Here is a 19,767-nt window from a genome sequence, read left to right on the forward strand (position 1 = left end):
TGAGCTGGGCAGTGGGGGGAATGAACTGGAGGAGCTGAGGCCTGAGTTGGCCCAGAAATGGTCAGATCCATCCAGGACTAGGGGTGGGGGCAGGCAGAGGGAGGCAGGGGAGGGCTCAATGCTGCCTTGAGCACCTACTCTTCACAGGGTCTCTTAATGATCATGACAATCCACAGCCTCCTCCTCTCCCCTCCTCACCATCATCATCATCGTCATCAGCGCATACATGGCCCCAGGATGGGCCCACCAATAGACCCCACTCCTGTTTGAGCGTGGCCTTGCTCACACCCCCTCTGCCTTTCCTTCCACTGCCAGCTGCCCAAACTGGATCCTGAGATGGTCTCTGACTCTACTCTCCCAGACTCCAGAAGAAGAGGCCGAGCAGCAGACGGTAAAATGTGGAAACCACGTAAAAACCACTGTCTGGTGTTATGTACTGAATTGTGTCCCCCAAATCCACATACCGAAGCCCCAATACCTCCGAATGTGACTGTGCTTGGAAATAAGGTGTTTAAACAGGTAATTAAGTTAAAATGAGGCTGCTAGGTCGGAGGTCCTAATGCAACAGGGCTGACGTCCTTATAAGAGGAAGAGACACCGGAGGGACATGCACAGAGCAAAGGCCACGTGAGCACACAGCAAGAAGACGGCTGTCTGCAAGCCAGGGAGAGAGGCCTCAGGAGAAACCATCCTGCTGGCACCTTGATCCTGGCCTTCAGCCTCCAGAACTGGGAGAAATAAATTTCTGTTGTGTAGGCCATGCCATCTGGGGTATTGTGTTATGGCAGCCCAGACAGACTAACACACTTGGGAGGTCCTAGCAGGGCTGAAGGGGCAGCCAATGGGGAGGAGGCAAAGGAGAGCTCTAGTCCCAAGGCATGTCTTCCCTTTAAATGCCAAGGCTCTGCCTGGGGGCTAAACATGACTCCTTCTCTCCCAGCCCCCTCCACCCAATTCCAGAAATTCTGGGCAGGTAGAAAAAAGAGCTGTGAATCAATCAGATGAGCTAGGTTGCAATCGAGGCCTTGCCCCTAACTCATTCTGCAATGTGGGACAGCCACTTAACCCCATGGCCCCCCCCTCCCAAGAACAGAAGAGGGGCCAGCGTGTGTACTTCACAGCCTCTGTGGGCATCGTGGCCTGTGTGAGCGCCGTGGCAGGGAGCCTGGTGCGGTCACGGGGCGCTCAACAAACACGAGCCCCTTCTACAGCCATGGTTTGCACCTCCCTACATCTCTCCATCCCTGAGAGTCACAAGAGCTGGCACATTCATTCTGGGGCAGAACACCAGCCTTCCAGTCCCTCTAAGGGCCAGGCAGCCTAGGGAGACGGGCTTCTTAAAAGGTCTGTTTGGTCAACCCACTTTATGAGTCCATCTTCCAGGTAGACATCGGCATAGAAGGACTGGTCATCGTTGATGATTCGTCCACCCTTGATGAGGAGTCGGTCACTCTGAAAAGCCAAGCAAAGTAGTAAATGTCATTAGAGAAGAGCCAGGAAATGTTTCTTTTCCTTCTAACTTTTAACATAAAAATTTTCAACTCTTTTCTAAAGTAATGGTATTAAAAAGCCCCCTGTGAACCTTCACCCAGATTCTTTAAATACTTCACCATTCTCCTTTCACCTCTTTCCCCTCCAAACACTTTGGCTTTGTTTTTGCTGAGATATTATAAATCAAATCCCAAATATCATATAATTTCACCTATAAATACTTTAGTACATAATCTCTAGCTGTTAAATATAATAAAACTCAATTTAGAGACATTTTAAAAGACAGTGAAATGACCAAAAAATAAATGCAACTCCCCCAGAAAAACTCCAATCAACGTTCTGATGTTTTTCTCCCATTTCCCTCTATTTTCCATGCTTGTGATTCTAGCACACATAGTCATTCACTCACCCATGCACCCATTAGATACCAGCCGATTGCCTCGGCTCCAAGCCCAGGGCCAGGCCCTGATGAGCCAGGGTAGAATGAGCTCTCATGGAGCTGATGAGGGAGAGACAGAGGTTTAACAAATCCTGGGAGTAGGTGGGGTTCCACAAGGGGAGAAGTATAGGGTGCCCACCGTGGCCACAAAGTAAAAGGGCTGCCAACCCTATTAAAGGTCAGGTAAGGCAAGCTCAGATCGAGAGAATAATTCTAGATAAGCTGGACCAAACAAAGGGTGGGGGAGAAGGCCAGTATGGTGAGTGCTGAGTGTCTGGGCAGAGAAATGGTGTGCCAGGTCCCAGAGGCAGCAAGGGATGCAGCAAATTCTAGGAGCTAAAAAGAAAACACGATTGGCCTTTTTTGCATTTTACCATAACCATAATTTTTAAGTGGCTACAAAATATTCCATTTTATGGATGCACAATAGACTGTTAATTTCCCCCATTGTCCTTTTTAATGTTTCACAATGATAAATACTGCTATAATGAACATCTTTATGCACAAAGCTTTTCCCTGAATTTGTACTACTTGTTAGGCTAAATTCTCAGAAATGTAACAACTGAGTCAAACAGTATAAACCTTGCTTTCAGCCCTTGATAAATATGACCAGACTGCTTTCCAAAAGTACCTCCCCAATTTGCCATCCCGAGACCACCAAAACACCCTTGGTTATCATTAATATTTGTTAATTTGCATTTCTTGGAGGCTGAGAATTTTTTTTTGCCACGTGCATATTTACTATTTGTATTATCTCCTAGCTGGAGATGGGGTGATGGATAAAACACAGCTTCTGCCCTTAAGCCCCACCCTTTGGGCAGGAAGACAAACAGGAAACAGACAGCAACGATTCAGGGTAGCCACCTCAGAAGGAGTGTCTTGCATGGGTTCCCCTGGAGGCAGAACCTGAGACAAGGATTTAGAGGCAAGCAGTGATTCTGGGAGGTTATTCCACGAAGTGGATGGAGTGAGGGAAGCAGGCACTGATCTGGCTAACACTGTGAGTAACTGGGGCTTGATCCCGCCGGGACACTCTTAGGAACCCTCTATCACAGAATGTGCCTCAGATCCGTGCCAGTGGTCCCACAGCATTGACCACGAGAGGAAGGCAGAGGATGCTGTGCAAGCCCGGAAAAGAAGGGTTTCACCCAAACTCAGGAATCAGGCAAGGCTTGCTGAGCAGACACAGAGCACGTAGCCTGCTGCTCAGAACCCTCCAGTGGGTTCTTGTCGCAGTATATTTTCCCCAGAGTGAAAGCCAAGTCAGCGAGACCTTATTTAATCTGGAATCCTACTATGTAGGCAAAATTCACTCTCTCATTTGATTCAGGTCTCTGCTCAGTGTCACTTACCTGCCCTGTTTGGAACACCTTACACAGCTGCCCTGCCTACAGACCCCTCACCTCTTACCCACTTTATGTTTACAAAGTACTTAATGTAGTATATCTGACATAGTTCTCTATTTACATGTTTGTTTAAAAATGTGACTTGTCCCACTGACATCAGAGCTGTGGTGTGTTACCCCACTGGCTGTGTCAGGCACAACTCACAGGGGACCAATCATAGACACGTTGCTGTGGATGGATGGCACCACCTAGAGTTGTCCCTGCAGTTTCTTAAGAGACTTAGCTCCATGGGGGCAGAGATTTCATCTATTTTCTTCATTGCTGCATCTCTGACACTTTGGACGCAGCCTGGCAGGATGGATGGATGGATGGATGGATGGATGGATGGATGGATGGATGGATGGATGGATGGATGGATGGATGGATGCCTGAACTAATTCTTGAAGGACGAATGGGTGAAGATGGAGAGAAAAGGCATCACAGCCGTAAGACAAAGAACTAAGAGCCACGAGCCAAGCAAGAGAAGTATGTCCTGTTCTCGAGGAGAAGGGGCTTCAAGCTCAGTCACTCCCAGGGCCGACAACCTCCCTCTTAGCCATAAGACTGAAGCCAGGACCTAGGGAAAGAGGCATGGGCCCTGCATATCCAGAAGCAGAGACACACTGGTGTGCAGGTTTCCCCGGACACCAGAAAGCAGGAAACTGATTCACCGGCAGCTGGTGCTTGGCTTCTGGAACATGGCCTCCCATAGGCAGCCTTCTGCCTTGTCACATTCAACAGAGGGCTTTTCAGGCTAGTCCTGAAAGGTGGTATTTAATGCGCTGCACGCCAGAAGATCAGCCCCGCCCTGCTCTGCCCTTCCCAGAATCAGATGTTCAAATCCACGCCCCCTCCCTATCAACTACCGGCAGATACTGTGGGCAGCTACCGCCGGGGTCCCGGCTCTTTCTGTTCCCAGGGGCCAGCATGTTTCTAAAAATTAAGCCCACCGGAAGGCAAGAGCTGATGTGACTTTTTCTTTTCTTCCTTAAAGTTAGTACTGTGTTTGCCTTTTAACTGGCACTTTCGAAACCGTGTTCTTTGGAACTCTAGCCCAGAGGGGTTTTGTTAGAGGCTGAGCCCAAAGGAGATCCCCAGGTGTAGTGAGTTTAGAAAATTCTGGGTTAAACAGAAGCAAAGATCGTTTTTATGTCAGGAATTCCCAGATCCTTTACTCTGCTGATGTGTAATGTGACTATTCAAGAGGGGAACTGAGTTTGATCTCTTCCAAATTTAGACCCTTTCATTTTGCGAGACATTTGACAAAGGGACTCCTCCTCAGAAGACACCTTAGGAAATGTGCTTTACGACAGTGACGCTCTCCACGCCTGGCTGTGCTGAGTGGTTCTTGTGGAATGTGAGGTCTAGTCGACCTCAGATGGAAATGGGGCTCGAGATGAGCTGAACTCTCAAGTTCACACAACCAATAGGCGTGGAGGTTAGACCCAAGGTTTCCTGACTTCCTGTCCAGCATTCGCTCCAGCAAACACACTTTTGTCACGTTTTTAAACATGTTCACCCTGTAGAATCCATGACATCCCATAATCAGATGCAACTTAGAAAGAACCTGAGGACCTAGCTCTCCAGGATTCCCTTTCTTCATGCAGGAAGTGTGAGTGTGAAAGCCTGAAGAACCATCCCCTCCCCAAACAGTGAATTTTATGATGCATAACTTTTAAGAATTTAATAAAAGTCATACATTTAAAAGAAAAAAAAATACCCTGCCTCTCCCAGGATTACCAAGAGGAACAAATAGTCGACAGATATGAACAGTGACGAACTCCGTACAAAATTCACCGTTTAAATACCTTGAAAGAAAATGAACTATCTCATTAAAAACTCAACAGAAATCAAACAGCAAGGGTATGCCAGAGACCGCCCATTCCTTCCAGGGTGACAGCAGTGACCTAAAGAGACCTATGCTCAGCATGGCCCACGTCCTTGGATCAGTGTCATACAACAATAAAATGCCCAGAGTCAGACAGATGCAGCTTCCGATTCTTGCCCATTTGCTAGCCACATAACGTAACCTCTCCAAGCCTCAGCTTCCTCATCTATAAATTGGAGATAACTGTCCCTGCCTCACAGGGCTGTGGGAGAACCCCACGGGGTACATATATAAAGCGCTTTGCCCACGCCCACCAGTGATGACTACTCAGCAGAGTTACACATTGTTTATTCTGTGCCATTTTCTGTAGCAGGAACTACAATAAATATTTGCTTAAGGAAAGAATATGTGCAGCTGAAAGAAATCGTTTTTGTCCTTAAGGAGGTCTCAGGCCAGTGGGGGAGACTGAGTCATAACCAGACCTTTGCACTCCAGTGTGGGAAGGGCTGGGACAGAGGGGTGGTGGGAGCAGAGGAGGCCTCCACTCCAGCCCTTCCAGGGGAATCGTGCCTATTCTGAGCTTGAAGAATGAGTAGGAATTAGCCACATGGCAAAGGCGAGAAGAGATTGCAGAGAGAGGGAACGGCGGGGCAAAGCTACGGGGTTTGGGGGAGCCTGGTGTGCTTGGGGGTCTGTAAGTGGTTTCCTTGGCTGAAGTACGACCTCAGGGTGGGCAGGCTGGAGAGGCAAGCAGGTGCTGGCTCATGGGGACTCTAATGCCACGAGCTGGGGCGAGGCTAGGCTGGTGTCGATGCTAATGAAAGGGCTTTCATCACGAAAGAACTCAAACCTACAAAAGTTTCTGAACTGAACCATCACCCAGAAACTGGGCAGAAGTGGAAGAAGAGAAACGGATAACCTTTACATTTTCCTCCACGCGGGGATTTCTCAATAAGAGTAGGCGTCAGCCAGGTTTACAAAATGTATGAAGAGTCTTAAAACCGTGCACGACTTTTTTTTTTGCGGTACGCGGGCCTCTCACTGTCGCGGCCTCTCCCGCTGCGGAGCACAGGCTCCGGACGCACGGGCTCAGCGGCCATGGCTCACGGGCCCAGCAACTCTGAGGCATGTGGGATCTTCCTGGACCAGGGCACGAACCCGTGTCCCCTGCATTGGCAGACGGACTCTCAACCACTGCAGCACCAGGGAAGCCCTTGTTCACGACTTTTGACCTAGAAATCTTAATGCTGAGAATTTGTCTCCAGGAAAATATCCCAAACAGAGTCAAAGAATTGTACACAAAGAGGTGAACCAGAATTACAGACAATGTTGCAACCACACCACTAATGGGGTGACATACAGCTACTAAAATATTCTCCAGGAATATTTAAGGATAAATAACAGCACTAGACAATCAAATGTTAGGTGGGAAAGCAAAATACCAAACTCTCCACAAGGTAGATCTTTCTGGTAGTTCTTGACCTGAGGTGCCTCCCTATGTCCCCGTGGCCCCTTGCACACACCTCCCCAACAATACTCATCACACCATGGTCACTGTTCAAGTGCCCACCTCCTGCTGGGCTGGACACCCCTCCACGTCCAGGACAGCCCTGTGTGAGTCATCTCCAAATCCCCAGGGACCAGGCATAAACCTTACACAGTGTTTAGCAAGTGTTTGCTGAGTGGGAGGAGAGCGGGTGATAGCCAGGAGGCAAGAAGAGACGGACGGAGAAAAAGAGAGTGTTTGAAATGACAGAGGGAGTGAGGATAGAAGAGGAAAGTGAGATAAAGAGTGATAAAAGGGAAGGGAATATTTAGGAAAGAGGGAAGAATGAAAGGGAGGAAAGGGGGAGGGGAGAAAAAAGGAGGAAAGAGTAGACTGACAGATCAGAAACCTCTCTTCTCTGCTTTTAGAATTCCCTGAAAGCCTAACCCTGTGGCTTGGGAATAGAAGCCTGCTTAATGCAAAGCCTGTCTAACACAGATGAGGCTGGAAGGCCTTCTCACAAGGGGCCCACCTAAACCTCATCACTTCTCTATTGCCAAATATCCTGGGAGTCAGAGGAGTATCCCAGAGAAGGGAAGGCCTTCTTCTCCAAACCTACCATTAATCTCCACTCCAGCCCAACCGGGAGGAAAGAGCCAGTGTTGGCGGGATGCCTTTGCTCTCTTCACAAACATTAACTGCTATGTTGAGTGCTGCTTACAAAAATGAACCTTTAAAGCTTCAGACGTTCTTACCCACACAACAGCAAAATAAACAACAGTCGGCCTCAACTAGGAGGGGAGGTCTGGATCACAGTGCATCTTTTGCATCACTGCCTGTCCCTGAGCGAAGCATGACGCCTCCTGCCTGCGTTCTGTTCTCCCTCCTTTCCTGCATGGTGGGAATAAAGTCGGTCGTTTCCAATCCAAAGTCAGAGGAGTAGAAAACCCATTACGGTCTGCAGAGCCTCGGGAGAAAAAAGAGGTGCTACTCTCATCAAACCAACAACTTACCCCAAAATCACTAGTTTAGCAACCTTGGCTCTCTGAAAAACTGTAGAGAACAAAAGCTGTTATTACAGAGACAGAGAAAGGCAGTGACTTTATCATCAAGGAGAAGATGTTTGATCTGGGTTCTGAAATATGAGAAGTTCATGAAGCCGAAAAACGGAGGAGAAGGAGAACAGTCCAGCAAAATAAATAGTATATACACAGCAGTGTTCTGCAGTTTCCAGGTTCCACGCTGTAAATGAGGAAAGCAAAGGGGAATGTCGTGCTGTCCGTGGTCCTGAAACACCACTGGGCACTGGGACAGCGAGGTTTCTCCAAACCCTGGGACCCTGTCCCTCTCCCTCCTACCTCACCCCGGCTTCGAGTTCCTCACTGCTTTTCTTTCTCAGCTCACAGGCATATCTGTAATCTTTACATCGCCGTGGAACAAAAACAATCATAGATTATGTTTCACAATGTATGTAGTTGGTTTCAAATACATTTCACTCTGAGTGCCACCCTATCAATACTTTAATTATCGGAATCTGGGGTCAGTGAATGAATGAGTGCCAAAAACGGATCTCAGAGGTCTGGCCTTCACACGAAAAGGGCAGCTTCGTCCCGGGGCTGCAGGTGCACACAGGTTCTGATGAGGCTGCCTGATTTCTCTGTGGGAAGGGGCTCAGAGAAATTAAACGAAAAGTTACTCCTGGAAAGATGAAGAATATCTCCCTCTCCAAAGGGCAAGTGTGAAAACGAGTCTCAAAAAGATAAGGGAAGCCGCATTTGGTAGAAATGTGCTTGCCCATGCATTGAGCGCAGGTGAAACGGCTTTCTCGTAAGGCAAGGAGATGTCAAGGTGAGTTCTGAAAGTTATTAGTCCTTCAGACTCTACAAGTCACCGACACTAAGGCTCACGCTGCAACTCAAACATTCAATAGGACAGGTAGGCACACCCCTCACTCATGCAAGTACAACTCACAACACGGCACCAGAGCCTAGATAATCCTGAAAATCCACTGGGATTGTCTGCTAAAAACTCCAATCCAGGTGTTTTTGTCAAGATTTTCATTTGCTAGATCTAGTTTATGGGCCAGGAATTTGTTATTAACAAACATCTAGGATATTCTTGATGGAGACCCTCTGTGGTAGATTGTGTCATTTCTTTCACAATCCTTCCTGCCTTCCCACACTTGCCATGCTCCAATGTGGGTGCAGGGCTCTCCCAGCCGCACTGACTGTGGGTGTGCCTACTTGAGTTGCTTTGACCAACAGAATGAGAGTGGATGTGACTGCACCAGTCTGAGCACGAGCTTTTAAGAGGCAGGCGGGTTCCAGCTCCATTTCTTGAGAGTCCATCCTCCACCATGAAAACCACAGGACCCAAGGAATGGTGTCTCCTTCAGTCTGAGTCCCAGAATGAGATGCTAGGAGGAGCACGCCTGACCCAAAAAGAAGCCTGAAGATAAATCTAGCTAAGCCCCCCTAAGCCTCTGCCACCCGCAGACCTGTGAACAACAAACAGCTATTTGTTATTGTAAGCCACAGAATCACAAGGTTGGTTGTTACGTGGCATTATTGCATCAAAGCGAACTGATACACCATCCAAATTCTGTGCTGGGAGTCACAGCCACAGTGATTGCTGTCTGAGAGATTTTCCAGCTCAAATACTTCATAAACCCAGGACTCTGTTCCTGCCTTTCATGACCAGAGCCCCCTTCCTCCCTGGCTCCGCTCACAGATCGCCCAACCAGACTCCTTGCGGTGGCAGGTGCTGCCCACAGTGCAGCTGCGCACTCTTATTATTTATTCACAGAAACCCAGTCCATTTGCCTCTGACTCTGCCTCAGGGGACGGCCTGTCAGCCGGTGGTGCTTTGCCACACTTCTCAGGAAAGCAACCCTGGAAGTGGCAACAGGCCTGAAGATTGAATATAACGCGCACACATTTGTTCCCACCCGCATGGGTCAAGGACACAGTGGCATTTTCCTCCTTCATGAATCAGAAATACAGGAGGGCGGGCTTCCCTGGTGGCGCAGTGGTTGGGAGTCCGCCTGCCGATGCAGGGGACGCGGGTTCGTGCCCCGGTCCGGGAAGATCCCAGATGCCGCGGAGCGGCTGGGCCCGTGAGCCATGGCCGCTGAGCCTGCGCGTCCGGAGCCTGTGCTCCGCAGCGGGAGAGGCCACAACAGTGAGAGGCCCGCATATCGCAAAACAAACAAAGAAACACAGGAGGCCCCCATGGATTGCAGGCCTTTTCTGTGAGCTGAGGCCCATTTCCATGACAACTGCAATTTTAACAGCGAGATTTCAAGCTCCATTGTACCTGACAGACATTCAGGAAATATTCCCTGTTGGAGTATCTGGCGTTAAAATAACACACCTCTATCATGACCCCAGGAGTGGGCAAGGTCTTCAGGCTCCCTATAGAAGGATGATGCTAGCTAAATCTGTATATACGTGTAGACCCATTTCTGCATTTTTTCATCTCTGCCTTTTACCTTATATAAAGCAATCTGAACAGGAATCCTTTGCCTTCAAGAAAACCACATTCCTGAGTACACACTAAGTATCACTTCTGCATTACATGGGTTTTCATTTTTAATTCTGAAGTCACCTTAAGAAGTGGGTAGTATTATTGCTACAAATAAGGAAACTCAGAGAAGGGAAGTGATTCTGCCCAAGGTCACACAGCCAGGAGATGGTGGAGTCAGATATGAACCTAGTCACCTGGTACCTACAAAGTGACAGCCCAGCATCCCGTGGTAGTTATCCCGGTGTTCTCCTCACTCTACCTAGTTAAGATGTCTGAGCCTCAGTTCCTTCCTTTGAAAAACAGGAATAAGCAGGAATAGACCATACATCTCAAGCCCATTCCCAGTGCCATGCACCTCACCGCTCCTTCTGACAGGATTGTTGCGACTGTGGCCAAAAGGGAGTAAGGCAGATTAAAGGGCTCTGGAAGCTGGAAAGGGCTCTCCAGTATTAAGACATTCAAGGCAGAGCCCTGTTCACCTGATAAACACTGACAACGCCTCCTGTAAGCCAGATGCTTCTACAACTATTATCTCATTCAATACTCGTTTAACAAAGAGGCAGCGCTGTCTGCTGGTTAAGGACATGGCAGTAGAGGCCAGAACACCTGAGCTCGAATCGGGTCCCACACTTACTACCCTTGTGCCTTAGGCACGTTTACCTCTCTGTGCTTCAGTGTTCCATCTATAATGCAGAGCGTGGTTTTGAAAGTAAAATGAATTAATGCGTGGACAGAGCTCAGTGCCTGATTTTTAACGTCTTCCCATTGTGGGGAGATAAATCTCATGCAAAGGCCCAGTTCCACCTTCAGCTTCTCTCTAACCTCTCACACCCCAAACCCAGCTCTTTCGTAGACCTTGCTGCATCTGCTCCGTTGTTCTCATACCCCCCTGCTGATTTCCACCTCCCACAGCACCTGCTCCAGGTCAGCGCTCCCCACCTGTCTCCCTGCTGCCTGCCTTGTCCCCTCCACACGACAGCCAGTGACCTTTCTGGTCACAAATGCAACTATGTCATGCCTCTCCTTAAACCCTTCACCAGCTTGTCCTCACACGTAGGACAAAGTATGCCCTCCCAGGCTCCTTCTGGCCTGACCCCTGCCCTCTCCTGGCCTTGTGCTATACTCGTATACTCACACTATATTCTGGCTCTCTGAGCTGCACTTTCACACCCTGTGCCTTTGTCTGTGGCATCTGCTACCTGGATTTCTTGCAACTCACCTTGTCAGGGGCAGTGTCCTGCTTCCAGGAACATGTGCTTACCTCCTGGAGTTCCTAAAGTGTAAGGCTTGCACCCTTATTAGCATTGTTTCCCAACTGCACAGAACTTCATCTATTGGCTCATTTTTATATGTCCATTTCCCACATGAGACTATGAGATCCTTCACCCCAGAGACTATAGCTTGTTCCCACACAGCTTCTTAGCTGGGTGACCTGCGGCAATAACTTAATCTCTGTGTTTCAGTTGTGTTTTTTTTCTATTAGTGCAGCTAATCAAAGTACCCAACTCACAGGATTACTTAAGATAAGTAAAAGCTCACGACACAATGAATACCAGCCTATGAAGCCCAATGCTCTATGCTGAACGTTCTGTGCATTTGAGGAAGCTGGGAAAAGTTTCCATTGCTTTTACAGCTTCTCAAAGGAGTCTAAAGTATTTAAAAAGTATTTTAAAAAGTATTTAAAAAGTATTTTAAAAAGTATTTTAAAATACTTTAAAAAGTATTTAAACCAGTTTAAAAGGTGCCCAATAATAAAAGTTTTATTTTGGATCCATTTTGTTCTACATGCTCAGAAATAAAGGACAGCAAAAGGGAAAAAAGAGAAAAAAGGAAAGGAAAATCCAAACACTGTACTTGGAAATTGCAGTAAAGAACTGGGGCTATTTTGGAAAAGAGAAGGTCCTAAGTAACTGAGAAATATTGTCCAGAGCCTCTAGGAATATCAGTGTGGAAGAGGAAGAAACCTGTGAAAAATTCTGAGGGCAAAAGGTAGACTCTCCCTCTACATACAAAAGACTTTCCAACAACACAGCTGTCCAAGAGTAAAGCAGGCTGCTGTGTAAAGTGGTGAGATCTCCCTGCCACTGGAGGTGGGCAAGGAGAGGGTACTTGCAATTCCTACACTAGAGGGGAGACTGGGGGTGGGGAAGAAGCAATGGACACTCCTTTCTGCCGCCTCAAATGCACAAACACAGAAAAATTTACATAATTTAAAAGGTTCCTTTCAACCTTGAGGTTGAATAAGTCAAATATTTGCTTCGGATTTAATCCCTAAGGGGCTATGAATATGGTCTGATATAAAGTACATGGTAGTATAATTTGGGGACAGGTACAAAATGTCGAACAGCCACCTCTTTGCTTTATGCAATTCTGCATCAGAACCGTGGAGTTTTCCCATGGAATTGACCCCAAGTTCTAACACCAAGCAGTTATTCGGTCAAGACCCTGGGGAAATGTGTACTTTAATGATTCAACATATATATATGGAAGATTCCTCTTGTAAAAGCTTGCTTTCAGTGTGAAATGCAGTGAAGCCCATTAATATGCCAGGCCTGCCTTCTCCCCACTGCCAAAGTACCACTTGGGAAGTCTTTATTTTTTACCTCCAGAAACCCTTCATGCCACCCTCATCTCCTTCTGGATGGTAACTACCTAAATACTAAATCCATGGATAGGACATTTGTTAAGGTCAAATGCAAGAGTGTCTTAAGACCTCACTCAGCAAAGATGCAAAGCTTGCAATCTAGTGGTTTTTGTTTGTTTGTTTGTTTTGCGGTACGCGGGCCTTTCACTGTTGTAGCCTCTCCCGTCGCGGAGCACAGGCTCCGGACACGCAGGCCCAGCGGCCACGGCTCACGGGCCCAGCCGCTCCGTGGCATGTGGGATCCTTCCGGACCGGGGCACGAACCCGCGTCCCCCGCATCGGCAGGCGGACGCCCAACCACTGCGCCACCAGGGAAGCCCTGCAATCTAGTTTTTATTCATCCACTCACAGAATATGGAGTCCCTGCTATGAGTCACCAATGCATAAGAGTGCTCTTGAGGAGATGCTGAGGAAAAGTAGATGTCCCAATCCTCCAAGTGTGCGCAGTCAAGTGGACAAACCAGTTACCCAAGTGGGATTGCACCTGGGGCACAGGCCCGAGGAAGGAGTAGGAAGCTGAAACTTCATACGTCCATAGCCATCACTTCCCTCCTATTACCTGTTTACTCTTGTTTTCTAGACCAGCCTCTCTGTGAAGTATCCTAGATCCCATTCCATTTCCTAAGCCACCAATTCAGAGTTGTCTTTTCTCACTAAGAGCAAAGTTAGGATTTGGTCTTTGCATCTCTCTACGGCAAAGAATCTCAACCTTTCTGTGTTCAGGACATAGTTACAAATGGTATAAAAATTTGCAGCAGTCTTGAAGGGATTAAAGACATAAAACACCATCAAATGAGTCAGCAGCAATCACTACCATGTCATCCCAATTACAGTGTGACTGTGTCCGTCTCAGAGGGCCTTTCGTGTCTCCTTAATTGAACTTGCTTACTCTTCAGCACCATGGCGCTGCGCTGTCCACTGCCCTGACCCTGTTCTTTTATATGCTCAAGGGGCAAAGTCTTCCGATGTCCCCTTTCCATTACAAGAGCTTCCTTTTCCTCACAAAAAAATTAGACACTATTCCATACTGTTCCGTTCGTGAGTGCTCAGCGATCTACCTGATAGATGTTACTAGAACAATTTTTAGACTTGGCTGTAGTTAACATAAACTTTAAATGCTGATCAAAATTTAGCAGCACATCTACACAGGACTTTTTCAGTACACCACTGTGCTCACAGCACATGGGCTGAGAACCACTGGTTGCTGGAATATCTTGCATTTTCCTATCTTCCACCAGTGCCTCTTGTACATGGGTCCTTAATCTCTGTCTCTGGGCCTTGCCTCTCACCCCCATGCCGTTCTGTGTTTCTAATTGCCCAGTGAGACGCCTCAATTTGGCGATCATTCCTAACTCTAATTCAGCCTAGGAAACGATGCAGGCCTTTTCTTTCAAACTAACCCCTTCAACTTCCTGACCACCTCGTTATCAGCTCCAACAGGTGTTTATTAGCATCTCCGATGGGCCACGATGTTCACATTTAATCCTCATACCTGCTCCAGAAAGACTAACACTGGGCTCTTTGCCATCAGTTTAGGCCTTGATTATGTAACTTGCTTTGGCCAATGGTTATGAGCAGATATGAAATGTGCCATAGCTGAGCAGGACTTCTTAAAGGCATTTGTGCTTCAAGCCTCTGCTCCTTCAGCCTGTGTCTCAAGGTGAGGAGATCCAAGGAGCAGACCCATTGCTCGCAAGAGTCAGGGGCAAAGCTACAGCCAATCCAGGTCCTCATGTAACATGAGCAAGAAATAAATGTATGTTGCTGAAAACCAATGAGACTTTGGGTTGTTTGCTATGGAACAAAGCTAACTAATAACACCATCTTGCAGTAAGAAATAATAACCGCTAACCCATAGAGCATACATACTATGTGCAGGTACTATTCTAAATATCTCACATATATTAAGTCATTTAATTCTCAAGGGAAAAAAACCCCTATGGAGTATTACTATTATTACCACTTTACAAATCAGAAAATTGCTGCATAGAGAAAATAAGTGATTTGCCAAAATTACACAGCAAGTAAGTGGAGCAGCCAGGATTCAAATCCCAATAGTCTGGCTTCAGAATCCACATTCTTCCATGTTGCCTTCATTATACCATCCTCCCAGTTCAAGAACTTCCAGAGGCTTCCTATTACCCACAGAATAAAGTCAGAATATCCTATAACTAGGAGCTGAATTATCTAATCTAACTCTGTAAAGAAAAGGAATCTGAGACCTAGAGAACTGACTTGTCCAAGATCAAACACCCCATTTGCATTTAAGCCAGACTTAGAACCCATGGGCTATTTCCATCACTTTGGGTACATTCTGCCTGACTTCCAAAGCCTTGTAGAATTCCCCAGTCCCCCAGCCATTCAAATTTATTTCAAGATCCTCACCCTCGGATTTAGCTATGTAAAACTCTTATTCTCTTCTGACAACATTCACTCCCCAGCCCAGGTCTCGACCCTGCTGTTCCACCTGCCTTGCATATTCTTCCTCTGTCTCCACCAATCAAATCCCTCAACACCTAGCTCATGCCATCCCCTAAACCCCAAGAGGGCACCTCTTCTTGCTTCTGCCAATGCTGAGCCCTCCCTTCCCTGAACTTCTCTAACACCCGTGCTCTATTCCACACTTACCCTTTGGTCATTTTTAAGTCGTTCCATGTATGTGCAATTTTTCACTTAGATGGAAAGGTCAGGATCATGAAATACGTATTTTTTAACTGCTCATGACACCTTGCACAGTTCAAGGAACAAAACGGTTAAGATATGCAGTTAACAGTCATTGATTACCTGCCATTTTGAATTTTCATCTCCTCAAAGAGAGCCTGAGTTTGGGGAAGGGAACTATCGTCTATCTGTTAGCCACTTACTATGTGCCTGGTACATTCACATATGTCATATCATGTGTTTCCGGGTATTCAGTCTTGGCCAAGTTCATTACAAGACACAGGCAATCAGGGCTAAGTTGGCATCATTATGTTATGGAAGATGTCACAACTTAGTGTCACTTGTATGTTCACAAACACTTTTTAAGAATGTATTTTAAAATAATTCTTCCCCAAAGAAAATGGCCCACTTCTTCCTGTCTGATCATGAACTTGACCTAACTAAGAATGTCTGCTTCTCTGCCCTGGATGACAGAAGCTCTGAATCAGGACCATATGTCCAGAAGCACACTCCCAGTGGTCCAAATCACTGGCAGGTTTGGTCTCTGCTTTTCCTTGAGCCTCAGTCTTGCTATTCTACTTCCCTCTGATTTCACTATATGCAGGATAAATCACTCTAGGCATGTCAAATCCTTTGCATAAAAAGGCAATGAGGGCTTCCCTGGTGGCGCAGTGGTTGGGAGTCCGCCTGCCGATGCAGGGGACACGGGTTCGTACCCCGGTCCGGGAAGATCCCACATGCCGCGGAGCAGCTAAGCCCGTGAGCCATGGCCACTGGGCCTGCACGTCTGGAAATACTTATAAGGTACGCTGAATGCTATCCTCAGGAAGAAGCAAGTTTTTTGCATATTTGTCCATTAAAATAACTAATTCAGTCCGATGTAATTTTTATTTAATGATCTCTTTCTTCTCTGCTCATCTTTACTGTTTTACTGTTTGATCTAACACACACACACACACACACACACACACACACACACACACGCGCAAACACACAGATTTCAATCAGACAGTGACTCTCTTACCAGGCAGACCAGCCCATCTACCCTCCCTGCTTGAACAGGACCCCTTCATTCCTCCACAAGCCATTGAAGAAGCTTCCAAGTCTCTATAATCCTGTTTACTCTTTGGGAAACAGGCTGCCTTCCTCACAGGACTGTTCTGAAAACCCAATGAAAGATCACGGAAATCCTTTTGAATGCTGTAATGGTCTGCAAACTCACGATGTCTTCTCTGTAATAACAATACTTCATAACCGTGGTGGTGGACACTCCTGCCTCCGCCTTCAGTGGCTCTGTTGGGACAGCTGCTTCCGCAGGGCCACGAGCCCTGTGCCTTTGTTTGCTCAGAGCCACGCCCAGGATGCCCCTACTCACTTAACCACCGCAGTGGGCACCGAAAAACCATTTTAACTAAATTAATCCCGGCTATGCCATTAATTTTTGAAAAAAAAGCCATACATGAAAGAGAGCTTTACTAATGTTTTAAACAATCATTGGGGGCTGAAGCCAAGTGTTTTGGCTTCTTCCCTCTTCTCTAGCAGGCTACTCTAGCATCTCAGAAAAAGGCTGAGGCAGAGAAAAGAGGAAAAGACACCATAGTCAACATGAGTAGAGCATTTTTGTGATTCAGCCATGCCCCTGCCTCTGTCCACACTGTGCTCTATCTGGAGTGTCCCTTTTCCTCCTCTGCTCACATACTCTCTCTCCTATCTCTAATTTCACTGCTGAATCTGAGACCTTACCCCCTTTGCTCATATGAGCAAACTGAGGCTCACAGGAGCAGTGACCCAACATCAAGCAGGTGGGGACCTGGAGATGCAGCTGACAGCTGTATCTTGGTCCTTTCTTAAGCCCCACTGGGTCCCTCCACAGGCCACACACACCGTGGCTGCCAAAAAACATCTTAACCGTCTCCAGGATTTGCTCTAACTGCACAGAGAAGCCACACTTGGTCACAGAGGTCAGGCTCCTGCAATGCTGACTTTCCTTCAGTTTCTCCAACGGGCCATACTCTTTTGCCACAGAACCCCTCCCTCCTCACCCACCAGGACTAGGCTGGGTGTCCCTGCTGTGGTCTCCTCAGCCTCCTGTACTTCCCCTTACAACACCCCCCCACCAACATTTTGTGGCTATTTCAGGCTGAAATGTCAGTCTTTGCTAAACACTGTGAAGGCAAAGGGCATGCCCATCTCATGCCCACTTTCCTTAGCACCCAGACAGTGGCAGGCACAGACCAGGTGCTTATTATTAACTTACCAAATGAGTTTTATTGATTGAACAGGTTAAGGGCGCAGCATGTGGAAATGCCTATCCATTCATTTAATGGCATTCTGGTTCCTGTCAGACCACGTACATTATCAGCAAAAGGTCCTCAGGAAGCTGTGGGTCCTACAAAGGAGCTCCATCCAAGTCCATCCTCTCTGGCTTCTCCTTTAAACCACACATTTTTCTAGCTGGAGCGGACTATGTGGGCCAAATTAAACACAAATGTTTCATCAAGGACAGCTTTCCCAGGAAAAAAGGGGCATTTTCAGCATCTCTCCTCCCCATGCTATTGAAGCTGTGGGATTCACTCCATGTGATTCTCTTTTTTTTTTTTTTTTTGTGGTACGTGGGCCTCTCACTGTGTGTGGCCTCTCCCGTTGCGGAGCACAGGCTCTGGACGCACAGGCTCAGCGGCCATGGTTCACGGGCCCAGCCGCTCCACGGCATGTGGGATCCTCCCGGACCGGGGCACGAACCCGCGTCCCCTGCATCGGCAGGCGGACTCTCAACCACTGCGCCACCAGGGAAGCCCCCATGTGATTCTCTTTCACACACGCGTTGACTACCTGCTTCGCACAAAGGACTAAAGCAGCAGGATCAGCCAGCAGTTCTGAAGCCCTTACTGTGTGCCTACGAAACACTAAGCACTTTGCCAGTGTCCTCTCAGATGCTCAAGGGTCCTGTGAAATGGTCCTGTGAAACGGAGGCTCAGAAAGGAGGCAGAGCAGAGATGCACACCCAGATCCGTCTGCTGCAAAAGCCTGGGCAGTTTACCTCCACTCCAGAGAGCCACAGCCTGCAGGCAGGGTGACCGCTGCGGCTGTGCAGGCAGAACTACACAACTCCGGAGGCACCGTTCCCATACACCTGCCTCAAAGACCATCTGGCTAAACATGCTTCTTGGAAACCGGGATCCTGAATGGGGCACAGACCTGCTATGGGCAATAGTCACAAAGGTACCCTGGGCTCCTGACTCATCAGTCACTGCATCCCCTCTACCTCCATCTCCTGCCTCAGTTCCCCTGGGGTCAGGGTTGGAGAGGAGGAAAGCCCGGACCGGCTCATGCAAATATCCAGTTCGTTCCTCCCACACTGCCTAGCCCAGGGCAACCACATCCCTTCCACTGATTCTTAACGGACTACAGTGTTAGGTGATTGCTCACTTATACCGCTGTGTCTCAGAGGGCAAGGATTAGGAATGGGCAAGAGGTGGTCCCCACCCTCAGGGGGCACGTCCCTGGACAGTAACTCAGCAAAGGTCTGCTGACAAGACCCGAAGCTGGGCGGAAGAGTTTTCTAAGAGAGACTCAATCCAGAGTTGGGCAGAATGCAGGGCTGTTCTGGGGAGGCAAGGGGTCCCAGTTCTTTCCCAACCTTCCTCTCAATTGCCTCCCCAACCAGTGCTCCACCCTCTGAGAACTTTATGTGGACAATGCCTCCTTCAAAAGATTTATTGAAAAGATTCAAGAAAACAAGATCCACAATACACTGGGCAGGCAAGTGGGAAATGCCAGTTTCTTCACCCCTACCCACGGCTGCCTTCTCCAAGGTGTTCTGGGACCATCCTTGAGCCTGGATTCTGGATAAAGGAGGATGCTAGGTCTCCTGCCCTCAAGCCTCAAGCATTGCCCTGGAGGATTCCATCATGCCTTCCAGCGCCTGGCTGCTCAGATATCAGCCACCCAAGGCCCATGGGTTTCACCAGCACCTGTGGTCCACATCCCTCAGGAATGGTTTGGTTCAACTCTGGTGCCAGGCAGGGAATGAGGCGGAGGCCAGGTCTCTGGACCCGCTGTGTCCTCAGCTCCCCACCCTGAGACAAAGCATAAAGACCAGGGATCCTTTGTTTCCGGCCACACCCAGAGACACCGAGAACTGCTCAGCCACCGCCACCATTCCCACCCCCCAGTGTTAACCCTTCCCGGGACACAGCCGCCAGGGCCGCCCCATCAGGTTATTTTTAGTTGCAGTGAGGAATGGGAGGGGCTCCTCCATCATGGCGCTGTCTCTAGTTCCAGACTTCCACTTCATCGGTTTGGGCG

The 19,767-nt window shown here is 48.0% G+C and overlaps 1 protein-coding gene across 1 annotated transcript in view; it reads right to left on the bottom strand.

Moving 5' to 3' along the window:
* The window catches only part of CRMP1 (collapsin response mediator protein 1), a gene marked incomplete at its 5' end in the record, with an annotated part of 74,043 nt that overhangs the window by 49,934 nt on the left and 4,342 nt on the right, over window positions 1–19,767 (bottom strand). Inside the window, one exon of the mRNA XM_024741773.1 lies at window positions 1,364–1,452. Coding sequence (XP_024597541.1) covers window positions 1,364–1,452 — 89 coding nt within the window. The remainder of the gene's footprint in view (window positions 1–1,363; window positions 1,453–19,767) is intronic.

The sequence above is a fragment of the Neophocaena asiaeorientalis genome, unplaced genomic scaffold (genome assembly GCF_003031525.2).
Source record: "Neophocaena asiaeorientalis asiaeorientalis breed wild unplaced genomic scaffold, Neophocaena_asiaeorientalis_V1.1 scaffold218, whole genome shotgun sequence".
NCBI classification, from domain to species: domain Eukaryota; kingdom Metazoa; phylum Chordata; class Mammalia; order Artiodactyla; family Phocoenidae; genus Neophocaena; species Neophocaena asiaeorientalis.